At 46.0% G+C, this 18450-nt stretch overlaps 1 protein-coding gene across 3 annotated transcripts in view; it reads right to left on the bottom strand.

The window, feature by feature from the left end:
* The window catches only part of MIA2 (MIA SH3 domain ER export factor 2), a 59957-nt gene that overhangs the window by 23502 nt on the left and 18005 nt on the right, over positions 1-18450 (bottom strand). For all 3 annotated transcript variants that reach the window (XM_056546282.1, XM_056546283.1, XM_056546284.1), the window contains 5 exons: positions 18191-18282; positions 5039-5170; positions 4024-4045; positions 2359-2447; positions 1810-1881 (listed from right to left, as the gene is read on the bottom strand). In XM_056546282.1, the coding sequence (XP_056402257.1) occupies positions 1810-1881; positions 2359-2447; positions 4024-4045; positions 5039-5170; positions 18191-18282 (407 nt within the window). The remainder of the gene's footprint in view (positions 1-1809; positions 1882-2358; positions 2448-4023; positions 4046-5038; positions 5171-18190; positions 18283-18450) is intronic.

Below are 18450 nucleotides of genomic sequence, written 5' to 3'. Positions count from 1 at the left end.
GGGTCGGGTCCGCGCTGCTGTAGGCCTCCGGCGTGCGTCCCATTCGTCGTTGCTATGCGCTGCACTGCGCGGCGCATGACGTCAGTGCACCGCGCCGTGCATAGCAACGACATAGGGGACACACGCCGGAGGCCTGCAGCAGCGCGGACCCGACCCAGGTAATTATGCCACCGGGGATGGGGGGAGGCAACGGGGCAGCGGCGCCGGCAATGGGTGCCGCTGCCCCTTCTCTCCCCCTGGCTGTCGCCGCCGCTTCTCTCCCCCTGGCTATCGGCGCTGGCAATGGGGCGCCGGTACCGATAGTCAGGGGGACAGAACGGGCAGCGGTGCCGATAGCCAGGGGGAGAGAAGGGCTGGCAGCAGGGCTCTAGACCCCAGGAAAGGCAGGGGGAGAGAAGCCGGCAGCGACGGCCTCTCTCCCCCTGCCTTTCCGGGGGGGTGTATCGGCGTATAACACGCACATAGACTTTAGGCTAAAAATTTTAGCCTAAAAAGTGCGTGTTATACGCCGATAAATACGGTAAATGTAATGTGTGCAAATGTCCAAAATACCAAGATATCAGGGATGGGTCTGTATGTTCTGTCTTTAGGGGGCAAAGATGACCTATTTATGGTAATACAGGTGCCAGCCATAGTCAAGAGATGCTCAGCAAAGCTTGTGCTATTGTTATATCGGTCAATAGGATGATTAACAGGAAGGGAAGAAACCTCCCGACCCTATAATCACTACTTAAAAGGGGTACTCCGGTAGAAAACTTTTTTTTTTTTTTTTAAATATGAACTGGTGCCAGAAAGGTAAACAGATTTGTAAATGACTTCTATTAAAAAATCTTTACCCTTCCAGTACTTTTTAGCAGCTGTATACTAGAGAGGAAATTATTTTCTTTTTTGTCTTGTCCACAGTGCTCTGCTGACACCTCTGTCCATGTCAGGAACTGTCCAGAGTAGGAGAGGTTTGCTATGGGGATTTTCTCCTGCTCTGGACAGTTCCTGACATGGACAGAGGTGTCAGCAGAGACCACTGTGGTCAAGCAGAAAGGAAATTCAAAAAGAAAAGAATTTCCTCTGTAGCATACAGCTGCTAAAAAGTACTGGAAGGATAAAGATTTTTTTTTAATAGAAGTCATTTACAAATCTGTTTAACTTTCTGGCACCAGTTCATTTAAAAAAAGAAAAGTTTTCCACCGGAGTACCCCTTTAAGGTCACATATCTCCGGTGCCAAGAAACTATAGAGCCCCGTTTCCCAATATGGATGCCTCCAGCTGTTCCAAAACTACAACTCATGCTAGAAGTTGTAGTTTTGCAACAGCTGGAGGCACCCTGATTGGGAAATGCTGCTCTAGAGTCATACATTATATGTGAATTATCAACTGCTCCTCTTTTAAAGCTCCTGGATTGTTATGAGTAGAGTTGAGCGAACCTACAGTAATTTGGCTCCTCACGAACCTGGCGGCTCAGCCATTGATTACTTTAGTCTGCATAAATCAGTTCCGCTTTCAAAGTGCTCTGGTTGCCTGGAAAAGTGTGGGATGACAGTCTTAGGTCTCCTAGGATTGTATCCATCTTTTCCAGGCCACTTGGAAAGCTGAACTAATTTACGCAGACTAAAGTAATCAACGGCCGGGACACCAGGTTGGTGATGAGCCAAATTACTTTAAGTTTGCTCAACTCTGATTATAAGCACCCCATCCTGTGCCCCAAAACCAGAAGGTAACTATGCAAGACCATTGGCCAGAAAAAAAAAATATGACATTCATAGCAATTCATGGAGGATCCAACAAACCTTGGACTGACCCAGAGTGACATACCTTCTGCTCCGATATCTCGGTCAGTAACTTCTGGTTACCCGATTCCTGTAAGGTCTGCTGTACATCTTCATACTGGGTTTGGGAGTGAAAATATAAAAATAAATATATTATAATAATATATATATATATATATATATATATATATATATATTATACACACACACATACAGTGGTCCCTCAAGTTACAATATTAATTGGTTCCAGGACGACCATTGTATGTTGAGACCAGAACTTTATGGAAACCTGGTAATTGGTTCTGAAGCCACCAAAATGTCATCCAAAAATAGGAAAAAGTGAGGATTAAAGAAAAATAAGTAGAACTAATATAGATAAAGCAAATCCTTACATATAAAAGTAAGAAAGATCTGCTGGGAGCTGTAATCACTGTCTATGTCAGTGTTTCCCAACCAGGGTGCCTCCAGCTGTTGCAAAACTACAACTCCCAGCATGCCCGGACAGCCGTTGGCACATGCCCGGACAGTCACCCCTGGGGGGCGCACACCCCACAGTCACCCCTGGGGGGCGCACACCCTACAGTCACCCCTGTACCTGTTTCTGTATGATGCTGAGTTTTTCCAGGACTTCGCTCTTACTGCTCAAAGCTTCCGCCACCTCGTTCCCAAGTTTACGTTCACGACCTAAAGATGAAAAATAACAAGAGAAAATACGATCAGGGATAGAGAGGAGCAGGTGGGGAATCATGAGGATTTACACATCACAAATTCACTGGTGAATACATTGTATGATGGCAGCCCTGATGTCACCCTGGGAGGATTGCCGCAAGGTATAGAAGGCTGCACCCTGTGGCTCTGCCCCTGTGGATCGATGGCTGCGTGTGTTCCTTACATCACTGCATTAAAGGGGTACTCCGGTGGAAAACATTTTTGTTAAAATGAACTGATGCCGGAAAGTTAAACAGATTTGTAAATTACTTCTATTAAAAAATCTTTATCCTTCCACTACCTTTTAGCAGCTGTATGCTACAGAGGAAATTCTTTTCTTTTTTAATTTATTTTTCGTCTTTTTGTCCACACTGCTCTCTGCTGACACCTCTGTCCATGTCAGGAACTGTCCAGAGTAGTGTAGGTTTGCTATGATGATTTTATCCTGCTCTGGACAGTTCCTGATACGGGCATCAGGTGTCAGCAGAGAGCACTGTGGACAAGACAAAGAAATAAAAAAAAAAAAGAGAAGAATTTCCTCTGTAGCATACAGCTGCTAATAAGTACTGGAAGGGTAAAGATTTTTTTAATAGAAGTAAATTGCAAATCTTTAACTTTCTGGCACCAGTTGATTTAAAAAAAAAAAAAAAAAAAAAAATACAAAATATATATATATATATATATATATATATATATATATATATATATATATATAAAAAAGTTTTCCACCGGAGTACCCCTTTAAGAAGCTTAGCAAAGGGAAAAAAGGCACAAGAAGCAGCGGTCCAGACCTCACCGACTTGTGCCAGAGGGGTGTATTTATATGGACACAGTTTGGGGGGTACTTACTACTATATGGGGGCAGTGTGGGGGTCCTAAATAATTAATACAACATGAGAGCAGTGTGAGTGCCCCAAGTGCTACATGGACAGTGGCGGGGGTCTTTACCATTATATGAGGGCAGTTTGGGGGTCCTAACTACTATATGGGGGCAGTGTGAGGTTCCTAAGTAACTAATACAAAATGATAGCAGTGTGAGGGTCCCAGGTGCTACATGTAGACAGTGGTGGGGGTTCTTCCTACTATATGGGGGCAGTTTGGGGGGGTCCTTACTGCTATGTGGGGATCCTAAGTGACTAATACAACATGAGGGCAGTGTGAGGGTCCCAAATGCTACATGGTGACAGTGGTGGGGGTCCTAACTATTATGAGGCAGTTTGGGGGTCCTGAGTAACTACTACAACATGGGGCAGTGTGAAGGTCTCAGCTGTTACATGTGGACAGTGTGGGGGTCCGAACTACTATATGGGGACAGATTGGGGGCATTTTAGTCAAAAGAACATGACGAAACCTAAATTGCCGTCAATATTAACACTGTAAACCGAGCGTCTGCAAAGAGAATATTTACTGGTAAATCTTAAGACTCCATGAGAGACAATTACAATGGCGGGGGTCTGCAACAAAGTTCTCCTTTAAAGTATTAATAAGGGGAAAGAAGTACTTGGGGGCATCAGCTTATAAAACACGAAAAAGTGAGACTGCGTTCACTTACTGACGTAAAATCTGCTTTTAATCTGCAAAAGAAAAGAGAGTAAAAATAAGATATTGGAGATCTATCATATCGGGGTTGTTAGAAGAACATGGCAGCTTACTATAAAGGGGTACTCCGCTGCTCAGCGTTTGGAACAAACTGTCACGAAAGTTGGAGCCGGCACCGAGAGCTTGTGACGTAATAACCCCGCCCCCTCATGATATCACACCCCGCCCCCTCAATGCAAGTCTATGGGAGGGGGCGTGGCGGATGTCACGCCCCCTCCCATAGACTTGCATTGAGGGGGCGTGGTGTGATATCATGAGGGGGTGGGGCTATTACGTCACAAGCTCCCGGCGCTGGCTTCAGTGTTCGGAACAGTTTGTTCCAAATGCTGAGCAGCGGAGTACCCCTTTAATTATGTTTCAGCGCTTTACCCAGAGTTAAAGGGGTACTCCGGTGGAAAACTTTTTATCACCTGGTGCCAGAAAGTTACACAGATTTGTAAATTACTTCTATTAAAAAAAAATCTTAATCCTTCCAGTACTTATTAGCTGCTTAATACTAAGGAGGAAATTCTTTTCTTTTTGGAACACAGAGCTCTCTGCTGACATCACGAGCACAGTGCTCTCTGCTGACATCTCTGTCCATTTTAGGAACTGTCCAGAGCAGCATAGGTTTTGCTATGGGGATTTTCTCCTACTCTGGACAGTTCTTAAAATGAACAGAGATGTCAGCAGAGAGCACTGTGCTCGTGATGTCAGCAGAGAGCTCCGTGTTCCAAAAAGAAAATCATTTCCTCTGTAGTATTCAGCAGCTACTAAGTACTGGAAGGATTAAGATTTTTTTTTTAATAGAAGTAATTTACAAATCTGTTTAACTTTCTGGAGCCAGTTCCTTTTTTCCTGGAATACCCCTTTAAGGAATCGTAAGTCTACCAATTCCCGGTTCGTAGACGCAGTTGAATTTCAGCAGCCAATGGATGGATTAACCTCAATCCAGCGGGAATGTATAAGACGGTACACAATGCACTTACACATCGCAGGGTTCTGCACGTAAACATCAAAACAGAGAGAAATCCGAAGAGCGCGGTGAAAACCACCACATCCCAGGAGCAGCCGTAAAAATCTTCCCCGGGCCGGAGGTCGTCCGGTAACAGGGACACGATCTACAAGATAAAACAGGAATGATAATATTTACTGACAGCAAGCAGAGATCTTGAAGACAGCGAGGAAATGGCTGGATGACAACCAACAGGGCTTTGGCTAATAGGGGGAGATTTATCAAAACCTGGGTAGAGGAAGAGCGGTGTAGTTGCCCATAGCAACCAATCAGAGCGCTGCTTTTATTTTTCAGAGTGAAAGAAGCGATCTGATTGGTTGCTATGGGCAACTGCACCTCTCATCCTCTAAATTTCCCCCATAGAACTTATCACCCGACTTTCTCAGATAGGTAAATCCAATAATTACTAGACCATGTTCTAGTACAATGTTTCAGGATGCCTCCAGCTGTTGCAAAACTACAGCTCCCAGCATGCCCGGACAGCCTACGGCTGTCCGGGCATGCTGGGAGTTGTAGTTTTGCAACAGCTGGAGGCACCCTGGTTGGGAAACATGACTTCTACATTCAATGTAGTCTATAACTACTATATATCCTGATCCCATAGAGATAGCAGCAGTATACAGATAGAGCTGGAGGGGAGGTGTATTACTTGTATATATCCTGATCTCATAGAGACAGCAGCAGTATACAGATAGCGCTGGAGGGGGGGGGGGGTTTGTATAACTACTATTTATCCTGATTACATTGCGATAGCAGTAGTATACAGATAGAGCTGGAGGGGAGGTATATTACTACAATATATCCTGTTCCCATAGAGATAGCAGCAGTATACAGATAGAGCTGGAGGGAAGGTGTATAACTACTATATATCCTGATCCCATAGAGATAGCAGCAGTATACAGATAGAGCTGGAGGGGGGGGGGTTGTATAACTACTATTTATCCTGATTGCATTGCGATAGCAGTAGTATACAGAAAGAGCTGGAGGGGAGATATATTACTACAATATATCCTGATCCCATAGAGATAGAAGCAGCAGTATACAGATAGAGCTGGACTTGGGGGGTATAACTAATAAATATCCTGATCCCATACAGATAGCAGCAGTATACAGATAGAGCTGGAGGAGAGGCATATAATTACTATACATCCTGACTGTATAGAGATAGCTCTATTTGTATACTGCTGCTGCTGAGATTGGAGGGGTCTGGGCGTTGCCAGGACAGTCTGATAGGTGATGATGTCATCCTGTAGTTCACAGGAAGTCAGCTGACCTAGTAGTGATCACTTCCTCTGACACATTAAACACAATGATTTTATGTGGGTCAGACTGGTGATCACATGAACCAGTTACAGTAACAAAACGCATAGATGCAGCTGTGCTGGAATTAAACCGATGGCGCTGTTAGACTAGTGATGGCGAGTGCGAATGAGATGGGGAAACAAACTGGCGTGCGTCTTTACCTATGGTTATACCTATGGTTAGGCCACGGTAGATGTTACAATAAAATCCCAACACATAGCGAGCTACAGAGGGCTGGGGCCTTAGAGCAGTATCAGGTTTTCAGTTATTGGATGTAAGAAAGAATGTTCCTGCTCACTGACAGCAAGCAGAGATGTTATAATGGTGAGAAACGGATAGAAAAAGAAATGCTTCGTACTAGAATTAGGCTTCATTTACACCAGTGTTTCCCAACCAGAGTGCCTCCAGCTGTTGCAAAACTACAACTCCCAACATATTCTGTAAGGCATTTAAATCCTCTACATCAGTGTTTCCCAACCAGGGTGCCTCCAGCTGTTGCAAAACTACAACTCCCAGCATGTTATGTAAGGTATTTAAACCCTCTACATCAGTGTTTCCCAACCAGGTTGCCTCCAGCTGTTGCAAAACTACAACTCCCAACATGCCCGGAAAGTCAAAGGCCAGTGTTTCCCAACCAGTGTGCCTCCAGCTGTTGCAAAACTACAACTCCCAACATGCCCTAACAGCCAAAGGCTGTCCGGGCATGCTAGGAGTTGTAGTTTTGCAACAGCTGGAGGCCCCCTGGTTGGGAAACACTGGTTTACACATACACTACTTGTGGTTATATATATTTGTGGTCGGGCTGCAGAGCCAAATCGGCGCAGTAAAAGGCTCTGCTCTACAATAAAGGAATTGGTTACACAAGACTAAAGAGGGGGGGGGGGGGGGGAGGTTACTCGCTGTATCAGCAGCCGGATCACATGACTTCATTGCAACACGAGAAAGTTGACAAAATCCACTAGATAAGTGACCTGCACTAAATATAGTCACAACCCTCCGGCGCCACGAGACCCCCGCGAGTCAATAATAAACAATAACGAAAATAAATGCAACTTTATTCTATGCTATGTGGTTTAATTAATCACCAAGACCTCTGCTCCCTGTCAGTGAATGTAGACATCAACATGTTTTACCCAGAGACAAAGAAACATTATCCGGGCCTGGATTATCCTGCTCTTACAGCTGAGGGTTTGCTACAATTGTATCCAGTCTAGAGCACAAAGAATCAAGTTTCCAGGCTGATACAATGATTCAATCCAACAAAACAACTGTTGGCCGTTGGCTGTCCGGGGATGCTGGGAGTTGTAGTTTTGAAACAGCTGGAGAGCTTATCTGGATAATTTTGATACATGTATTTTTGTTTAGCAACATAATTCACCTGCGGATTTTTTACTGCGGATGTGCACTTTACCTTTAGGATTCCACTTGGTTGTTGTTTTTTTTTTTTATATATATATATATATATTTTTTTTTTTTTGCTATTCTTCAATAGAAATCCTTGAGTCACATGATGAAAAAAAAAATCACGATTCGTTATGGTGAGAAAAAAAAATGCTGTAGAACCATTGCCTGTACTTACATTGGTTTTTTTTTTTTTTTTTTTGGGGGGGGGGGGGGGAAGCTAATAAATTAAAGAAAAAAAAATTATAATAAATGTAAAAAGAAATTACAAAAATAAAATAAATATATATATATATGTTCCTGACAGTCATTTTGTCCTCCCAAGATGCATTTTATTTTATTTATTTTTGATTATTTATTTATTTTAGTGGCATTGCCATTTTTCGCCATGTTTTACTGTGTTTAATGTAAATCACGCCAGTTTTTCCCAACCAGGGTGCCTCCAGCTGTTACAAATGACAATTTCCAGCATGCCCAGAGAGTCAAAGGTACGCTGGAAACTGAACCAGTGTATCTCGTTATTGCAAAACTACAACTCCCAGCATGCCCAGATAGCCATTGGCTGTCTGGGCATGCTGGGAGTTGTAGCTTTGCAACAACTGGAGGCACCCTGGTTAGGTAAACACTGGTATACCACACATTTATGGCTTTAAAAATTAATTTAATTTCCATTAAAAATGTATGTAAAGTGGAGGGGTAGCATCTGTTATATGCCTCAAAATACAGTCCAAACCCATGAGAACACTGCCATATCCTATAGATAGTGGAAAAGAGGGGACAGTAATGACTGTGACACACAAGGGAGATGAGGGGACAGTAATGACTGTGACACACAAGGGAGATGAGGGGACAGTACTGACTGTGACACACAAGGGAGATGAGGGGACAGTACTGACTGTGACACACAAGGGAGATGAGGGGACAGTACTGACTGTGACACACAAGGGAGATGAGGGGACAGTAATGACTGTGACACACAAGGCAGATGAGGGGACAGTACTGACTGTGACACACAAGGCAGATGAGGGGACAGTACTGACTGTGACACACCAGGGAGATGAGGGGACAGTACTGACTGTGACACACAAGGGAGATGAGGGGACAGTACTGACTGTGACACACAAGGGAGATGAGGGGACAGTACTGACTGTGACACACAAGGGAGATGAGGGGACAGTACTGACTGTGACACACAAGGGAGATGAGGGGACAGTAATGACTGTGACACACAAGGGAGATGAGGGGACAGTAATGACTGTGACACACAAGGGAGATGAGGGGACAGTAATGACTGTGACACACAAGGGAGATGAGGGGACAGTACTGACTGTGACACACAAGGGAGATGAGGGGACAGTACTGACTGTGACACACAAGGAAGATGAGGGGACAGTACTGACTGTGACACACAAGGGAGATGAGGGGACAGTACTGACTGTGACACACAAGGGAGATGAGGGGACAGTACTGACTGTGACACACAAGGCAGATGAGGGGACAGTACTGACTGTGACACACAAGGGAGATGAGGGGACAGTACTGACTGTGACACGCAAGGGAGATGAGGGGACAGTACTGACTGTCACACACAAAGGAGATGAGGGGACAGTACTGACTGTGACACACAAGGCAGATGAGGGGACAGTACTGACTGTGACACACAAGGGAGATGAGGGGACAGTACTGACTGTGACACACAAGGAAGATGAGGGGACAGTACTGACTGTGACACACAAGGAAGATGAGGGGACAGTACTGACTGCGACACTCAAGGGAGATGAGGGGACAGTAATGACTGTGACACACAAGGGAGATGAGGGGACAGTAATGACTGTGACACTCAAGGGAGATGAGGGGACAGTAATGACTGACACACAAGGGAGGTGAAAGGACAGTAATTACTGTGACACATGGGGAGAGGTGAGGGGTAATGACTGTGACACGGGGGGAGATAAGGGGTCCATAATTACTGACACACAGGAGGGAGATGAATGTGACATGGGGGAGATAAGGGGTCAGTAATTACTGTGACACATGGGGAGAGGTGAGAGGACAGTAATGACTAACACACAAGAGAGGTGAGGGGGGGGAGATAAGGGGACAGTAATAACTGACACACGGGGGAGATGAGGGGACACTAATGACTGTGACACACAGGGAGAGATGAAAGGACAGTAATGACCGTGCCCCACAAGGAAGAGATAAGGGGTCAGTAATTACTGTGACACATGGGGAGGGGGGAGGGGACAGTAATGACTGTGACACACGAGGGAGAGGTGAGGGGGGAGAGGTGAGGGGGAGAGATAAGGGGACAGTAATAACTGACACACAGGGGGGAGATGAGGGGATGGTAATGACTGTGACACACGGGGTCATAAGGGGACAGAAATTAGCAGCCATTTTATGCCTCAATACAGTCCGAACCCCTGTGAACCCTGCCATATGCTACAGATTTCTTTTGTTTTGCTCACACTTGAACAATTGCGCACTGTAGCGATATTCTTGCCGCCAACAATACTGTAACCTTGATAAATATCTCATCGACCCAATATACCTCATCGGGATTAGTCAGTGCCGGTACAGGCTCAAACGCCACCACCCCAGTGTGAACAGCGCCCTTAGGAGCACATTCACACCGCGTTTTTGTTTTCGTTTAGCGAATACGTTTCATAGGTAATAAAGTATACATTACCGGACGATTATGTATACGTTTTTGTTGTTTGTTTTTTTGTCATACACAATTGCAGAGTTGAGAATGTTTTTGCATCCAGCAAAATTAAACGTATTGTATCGAAAAATGATGAAACGGAGACAAAAAAAAACTGTGTGGGTGTCAGGTGCCTGGACGATCGCGGTACGCCGGTTTCCATGTGAACCGTTGCTGGATTACAGATTATGACAATTATGACCAATTACAGTATACTGATACGTTCATGTAAAATGGCGCACACGGACGACCAGTCAGGGTGGGCATACACTGGCGGCCGGCGCACACCGCCATATTGTCAGCGACATAGTGTCTTGTTTATATGTGGTCATACAACCTCTTCATAGGGCAGCACCAGTCGCCCTCTCATTGGTTACTATGGGGCCCCTGGTTACTATGGGGCCCCTGGGTATATTATGGGCCCCCTGGTTACTATGGCGCCACAGCGATATATTACAGGGTCCCTGGTTACTGTAGGGCAGTGTTTTCCAACCAGGGTGCCTCCAGCTGTTGCAAAACTACAATTCCCAGCATGCCCGGACAGCCAAAGGCTGTCCGGGCATGCTGGGAGTTGTAGTTTTGCAACAGCTGGAGGCACCCTGTTGGGAAACACTGCTTTGGGACCACAGTGTAATGTTATGGGGGTGCAATGTCCTCAGTGCCCCCTGACTCACCTGCCTCACCGTGTCCGCCATGTTTCCCCCGGGCTCCGCCATCCCCGGTTCTGTAACTATACAAGACGCATCCAGTCACCGGCTGGACGCTACCATCTGCACAGGAAGTCAGGGGGGTCATAACATTCACTATCCTTCAACCTAGAACCGCCTTTTGCCTTCCCACTATTTGCGCCGATGTTCATATACCGACATCAGCCTCTCATTGTCGTATAAATGTCTTCTTGTGGGAGTTTACGCAAAGTTTAACAGTCCGTACACTCCCCCGTCTTCACTTGGTTTAATCCAAAGGGGGAAAAGGAAAGGGCGTAGCTGTACGTGTCCCTGGAGTGGGCGGGGCGTGTGAGGCCGCGGCGGCCATGTTGACTGGCGAGGATGAATTAAAGGGCCAGTCCATGTAAACCAGTAATATTGAGATGTACCCAGGAGACATGTAGAAAGGTAAATGTAAAAATATAGGCTCTAAATTATGCTTTTGTACTGTAAAAGTAAATCTGTAACATGATGCATTATAACACAGAGTCAGGTACTGTCTCCTCCCAGTGTGGGCGGGGCTTCTGTCAAAATTTGGGATCAGTTATAAATCCCCTGCCTCATGTACCTCCATTTAGCAGATATACCTAATTCCAGTTTTCCCAACCAGTGTGCCTCCAGCTGTTGCAAAACTACAACTCCCAACATTCCCGGAGAGCCAAATCTGCAGCTAAATGTGAACGGGTGATCGTACCTTTAGGGCTCATTCACACTATGGATATTCCAAGCAGAATTTTGCTCCAGGATACCGATAGGAAAATATGGTGCAGCACCAACATTTACACAAAAAAATTTCAGCGGCGGACACTCTGCAGCGGAAATTCCGGACCCCAGATTCCGTCAAATGAATGAACAGGGCCTTCTTTTTGCTGGAATCTGCTCTAAAATGCATTGTTGTGGTGATGAGGGGACAGTAATGACTGTGACACACAAAGGAGATGAGGGGACACTTATGACTGTGACACATAAAGGAGATGAGGGGACAGTAATGACTGTGACACACAGGGGATATAAGGGGACAGTAATAAATGATACACAGGGGGAGATGGGATGGCAATGACTGAAACACAGGGTCATGAGGGGATAGTAATGACTGACACCGGGGGGGGGGGGGGGGGATAAGGGGACAGTAATTACTGGCACATGGGGGAGATGAGGGGATTGTAATGACTGTGACACAGGGGAAGATAAGGGAATACTAATGATAGTAACACAGGAGTAGAGATGAGGGGGACACTAATGACTGTGACACGGGGGCGATAAGGGGTCACTAATGACTGACACAGGGGGCGAGAGGGAGAGTTCATAGGGGACAATAATGATTCTGACACTGGGAGAGATGAGGGGGACACTAATGACTGTGACAAAGGTGGAGAGATGAGGGAAACACGAATTACTGTGACACAGGGGGAGATGAGGGGACACAAATTACTGTGACACACGTGAGAATGAGGGGACACTAATGACTGTGACACAGAGGAGATGAGGGGACACTAATGACTGTGACACAGAGGAGATGAGGGGACACTGACTGTGACACAGAGGAGATGAGGGGACACTGACTGTGACACAGAGGAGATGAGGGGACACTAATGACTGTGACACAGAGGAGATGAGGGGACACTAATGACTGACACAGAGATGAGGGGACACTAATGACTGACACAGAGATGAGGGGACACTAATGACTGACACAGAGATGAGGGGACACTAATGACTGTGACACAGAGGAGATGAGGGGACACTAATGACTGTGACACAGAGGAGATGAGGGGACACTAATGACTGACACAGAGATGAGGGGATACTAATGACTGTGACACAGAGGAGATGAGGGGACACTAATGACTGTGACACAGAGGAGATGAGGGGACACTAATGACTGTGACACAGAGGAGATGAGGGGACACTAATGACTGACACAGAGATGAGGGGATACTAATGACTGTGACACAGAGGAGATGAGGGGACACTAATGACTGTGACACAGGTGGAGATGAGGGGATACTAATGACTGACACAGAGGAGATGAGGGGCACTAATGACTGATTACATAACGTTCTTTTGTGTGATGTTGTGTTATGTGACGTGCGACATCATGGCTCCTTTTATTTTTTCTGCCTCCTAGATCCATACCATGTGACATGAAGAGATGAGGGGACCCTAATGAGTGACACAGAGGGGATGAGGGGCACTAATGACTGTGACAGAGGAGATGAGGGGACACTAATGACTGTGACACAGAGGAGATGAGGGGCACTAATGACTGTGACACAGAGGAGATGAGGGGACACTAATGACTGTGACACAGAGGAGATGAGGGGACACTAATGACTGACACAGAGATGAGGGGATACTAATGACTGTGACACAGAGGAGATGAGGGGACACTAATGACTGACACAGAGGAGATGAGGGGCACTAATGACTGACACAGAGGAGATGAGGGGACACTAATGACTGACACAGAGGAGATGAGGGGACACTAATGACTGACACAGAGGAGATGAGGGGCACTAATGACTGACACAGAGGAGATGAGGGGACACTAATGACTGACACAGAGGAGATGAGGGGACACTAATGACTGTGACACAGGAGGAGATGAGGGGCACTAATGACTGTGACACAGAGGAGATTAGGGGACACTAATGACTGTGACACAGAGGAGATGAGGGACACTAATGACTGTGACACAGAGGAGATGAGGGACACTAATGACTGTGACACAGAGGAGATGAGGGGACACTAATGACTGTGACACAGGAGGAGATGAGGGGCACTAATGACTGTGACACAGAGGAGATTAGGGGACACTAATGACTGTGACACAGAGGAGATGAGGGGCACTAATGACTGTGACTCAGAGGAGATGAGGGGACACTAATGACTGTGACACAGAGGAGATGAGGGGACACTAATGACTGTGACACAGAGGAGATGAGGGGCACTAATGACTGTGACTCAGAGGAGATGAGGGGACACTAATGACTGTGACACAGAGGAGATGAGGGGACACTAACGACTGATCACATGACGTCACATAACGTTCTTTTGCGCGACGTTGTGTTATGTGACGTGCGACATCTTGGCTCCTAACTTTTTCTTGTTCTGTCTTCTAGATCCATACCGATAGAACAAGCTTTGCCCTAAGGTCACAATTTACCAAAAATCAGGGTCACAAACAATGAATATTAAACAGCCGTAACAATAATTTATGTCGTTATTTTTGGTTTATCTCAGCCGCCTCCGGGAACTGGAACGTAGGAATTTCCCCCAAAGACATTGAGGTCCAGATAAACCTTTATTATAAGTGAAATCCCCGCTGAGCGCCCTCTAGAGGACCGACGCTCCCCTCTTATCTCCCCACATCCTTGTCCTATTCCGGCCACCTCCACAAGATCAGCGCCGCACAACAAAAGCCTCTACAGGGTGCCAGCGACTTATTAATAATTAAACCCATTAAAGGGGTACTCCGGTGGAAATTTTTTTCCTTAAATCAACTGGTGCCAGAAAGTTAAGCAGATTTGTAAATTACTTCTATTAAAAAATCTTAATCCTTCCAGTACTTACCAGCTGCTGTATATTACAGAGGAAGTTCTTTTCTTTTTGAATTTCCTTTCTGTCTGACCACAGTGCTCTCTGCTGAACCGTCCAGAAAAGACAGTTCCCGGTGTCAGCAGAGAGCACTGTGGTCAGACAGAAAGGAAATTCAAAAAGAAAAGAACTTCCTCTGTAGTATACAGCAGCTGATAAGTACTGTGAGGATTAAGATTTTTAAATAGAAGTCATTAAATGGGCACTGTCATGAAAAATAATTTTTGATATGTTGTAGTACTCAAGTACTACAACATATCTCTAATATACTTTTATAATAAAAAAAATGCTTTTAAAACATTTTAAAAGCAATTTGAAATTCGGCCACTAGGGGGCGCCCTCCTAGTGGCCGAATGCAGTGCGGAGTGACGTCACTGCAAAATTCCGACTGATTCCGGCAGGGCAAATCTGTTTAACTTATTCTGACCAGTTGATTTAAAATAAAATGTTTTCCAGCGGAGTACCCCTTTAAAACCTTTAATCTCCTCATCAGTCCACCAGACCATGGGTCCTGCATTATAGGGGGTTAGCTAAGATTTACAATAAATCTCTATCTACAGTATAGGGGATAACTAGCTGATTGTGGGGGTCCGACCACAAGAAATGGGGTACTCAGGTATCTCCAGCCTATCCATACACCAGTGTTTCCCAACCAGGAGGCCTCCAGCTGTTGCAAAACTACAACTCCCAGCATGCCCGGACAGCCGTTGGCTGTCCGGGCATGCTGGGAGTTGTAGTTTTGCAACAGCTGGAGGCACCCTGGTCGGGAAACACTGCCATGGACAATGCAAGGAGTCATTGTCTTTTTAAACCAAGTTATTTTAACCCCGTTTTCCTTTGCGTATATGTCACCTGTATGTCCCCCACATTCTATCACAGGGACGCGTGTTTTTTTAATAAATAGCAAAGTAGCTGAGATGTAGACAATTGGGGTCCGGCTGAAAAAATTTGCGCCAAAAAAAAACAAAACATTAAAATTAAAAATAAATAAAAAACTTGCAGTTGATAAATCACCGACCCCTGAAAAAAAAGCGAACAAAGTTGTTTCCTTGAAACAGTCTAAATGATGTGTGCAAAAATGTTACTTTTCACCCATTGCGCAAAAAATTGCAAATACCAAATAAAAAAATATTCTAATTAAATAAACAGCAAAAAAACAATAATACATTGACCCCAAACTGTATTAGAACATTGGAGAAGGAAAACAGAAAAAAAAAAACTCCTCCACCATAAGGTAAAATGAACAGTAGACGAGCGGTGTAGCTGAGCTGTGTGTGAAATTCTCGCGCCCGTAACACCTGCTGTTCTCTCATTAGCTAAATGTCCGTAGAATTGGATTGTACGTGGCGTCTATATGGCCATAGGACTGCACCTACCTCCTCCTCCCTCCCCGGAGGCTCCATTGGAGTGATATAGAATTAGAGGCCAGAGGGGTCACAGGAGCAGCTGGGACACGGAGGACATGTCGCCTGCACAGAGAGCGGCGGCGCGGTCACTACTGCCTGTTATATGATCCTGCCTGGACACTGTGCAACGCCGGTGGGGGGGGGACACAGGTGGTTTAATGACAACCAACCCGACCCTTACCCTACATGTTATTTACTATTTACATATAGTGCAGATGTAGCAGAGCTGAGTTTATCAGTTAATGTGCCTGTCGTTAACAAAAACCTTTGACGTAATGTAGATAATACCATTATATGTATATTTGTAATATACATTGATTTAAAAAAATGTGTATATTTTTGTCCCTGCAGCTATTGCCTGTGTGTCTCTGTGAGGAGTCCAAATACAGGGAGTGAGGGCGGGACAAGGGCTCTGTACACTGAGGACAAGCGGGGCTCTGTACACTGAGGACAAGCGGGGCTCTGTACACTGAGGACAAGCGGGGCTCTGTACACTGAGGACAAGCGGGGCTCTGTACACTGAGGACAAGCGGGGCTCTGTACACTGAGGACAAGCGGGGCTCTGTACACTGAGGACAAGCGGGGCTCTGTACACTGAGGACAAGCGGGGCTCTGTACACTGAGGACAAGCGGGGCTCTGTACACTGAGGACAAGCGGGGCTCTGTACACTGAGGACAAGCGGGGCTCTGTACACTGAGGACAAGCGGGGCTCTGTACACTGAGGACAAGCGGGGCTCTGTACACTGAGGACAAGCGGGGCTCTGTACACTGAGGACAAGCGGGGCTCTGTACACTGAGGACAAGCGGGGCTCTGTACACTGAGGACAAGCGGGGCTCTGTACACTGAGGACAAGCGGGGCTCTGTACACTGAGGACAAGCGGGGCTCTGTACACTGAGGACAAGCGGGGCTCTGTACACTGAGGACAAGCGGGGCTCTGTACACTGAGGACAAGCGGGGCTCTGTACACTGAGGACAAGCGGGGCTCTGTACACTGAGGACAAGCGGGGCCCTGTACACTGAGGACAAGCGGGGCCCTGTACACTGAGGACAAGCGGGGCCCTGTACACTGAGGGCAAGCGGGGTTCTGTACTCTGAGGGCAAGCAGGGCTCTGTACACTGAGGACAAGCGGGGCTCTGTACACTGAGGACAAGCGGGGTTCTGTACACTGAGGGCAAGCGGGGCTCTGTACACTGAGGACAAGCGGGGCTCTGTACACTGAGGACAAGCGGGGCTCTGTACACTGAGGACAAGCAGGGCTCTGTACACTGAGGCTCTCTGACCTGCCCCCGGCTCACACATGAGGATGATTGACAAGCCAGAAGCCTGCACAGAGCCCTGCTTGTCCCGCCCTCACTTCCTGTATTTGGACTCCTCATTCCTCATAGAGACACACAGGCAATTGCTGCAGGGACGAAAATTTTACACATTTTGGAACCAGTGTATATTAGAAATATACATATAATTATATTATCTACATAAAAATGTGTAAAAAGCATTTGTTAATGACAGGTACACTTTAACTTTTTTATATTCAGGCCCATCCAGGCCCAAGCGGCAATCGGTTTCAGCAGCAGCTAGTGCATTCGGTGTATCTACCCAGAATATCTCTAGGCGGATATTCTGTAGTCTGAATGAGCTCTAAGCCTCGTTCACACGGCGGAATTTCTGGGTGGAATCTGCCCCAAAAATTAATTTTCCAGGGCTTCTTGCCAAATTCACACGGGAATCCCATCGATTAGATACTTATCGCCATATCCTGTGGTTAAGGGATTTCTTTATTTTTATTTGAGATAAGCCTTATTAAATAGTTTGCTACTATGTAATGCCCAATATTATCTGTAGGTCTACCCTCTTTATTGAAATGCGCTGCAGAATATGTTGGCGCCATATAAATCATGAGTATTACTATAATCACACGGAATAGCATAGATTGTATTTCAGTGCAAATGGGAAAACCAGAATACAGGCTCAGTTATCACAATCCGCCATAATAGTGCCGTACCTTCCTGAATGTACTTGTAACCTGGGACCGCACCGGGATGAGATAGCGGGAGAAGACTTCACCGTATCCGGAAATGATCTTCCTCAGCGTCACTGTTGCGATAAAAACAGGATACATTGTAACTCATTCAGCCATGTCAGTGTTCCCCAACCAGGGAGCCCACGGCTTTTGCAAAACTACGTTGGCCGTTGGCTGTCCAGGCATGCTGGGAGTTGTAGTTTTGCAACAGCTGGAGGCCCACTTGTTTGGCAACACTGAGC

Source organism: Hyla sarda, chromosome 11, assembly GCF_029499605.1.
Source record: "Hyla sarda isolate aHylSar1 chromosome 11, aHylSar1.hap1, whole genome shotgun sequence".
In the NCBI taxonomy this organism is placed as follows: Eukaryota; Metazoa; Chordata; class Amphibia; order Anura; family Hylidae; genus Hyla; species Hyla sarda.
Note: the sequence above shows the minus strand (reverse complement) of the source record. Positions and strands in the feature narration are given on the sequence as shown.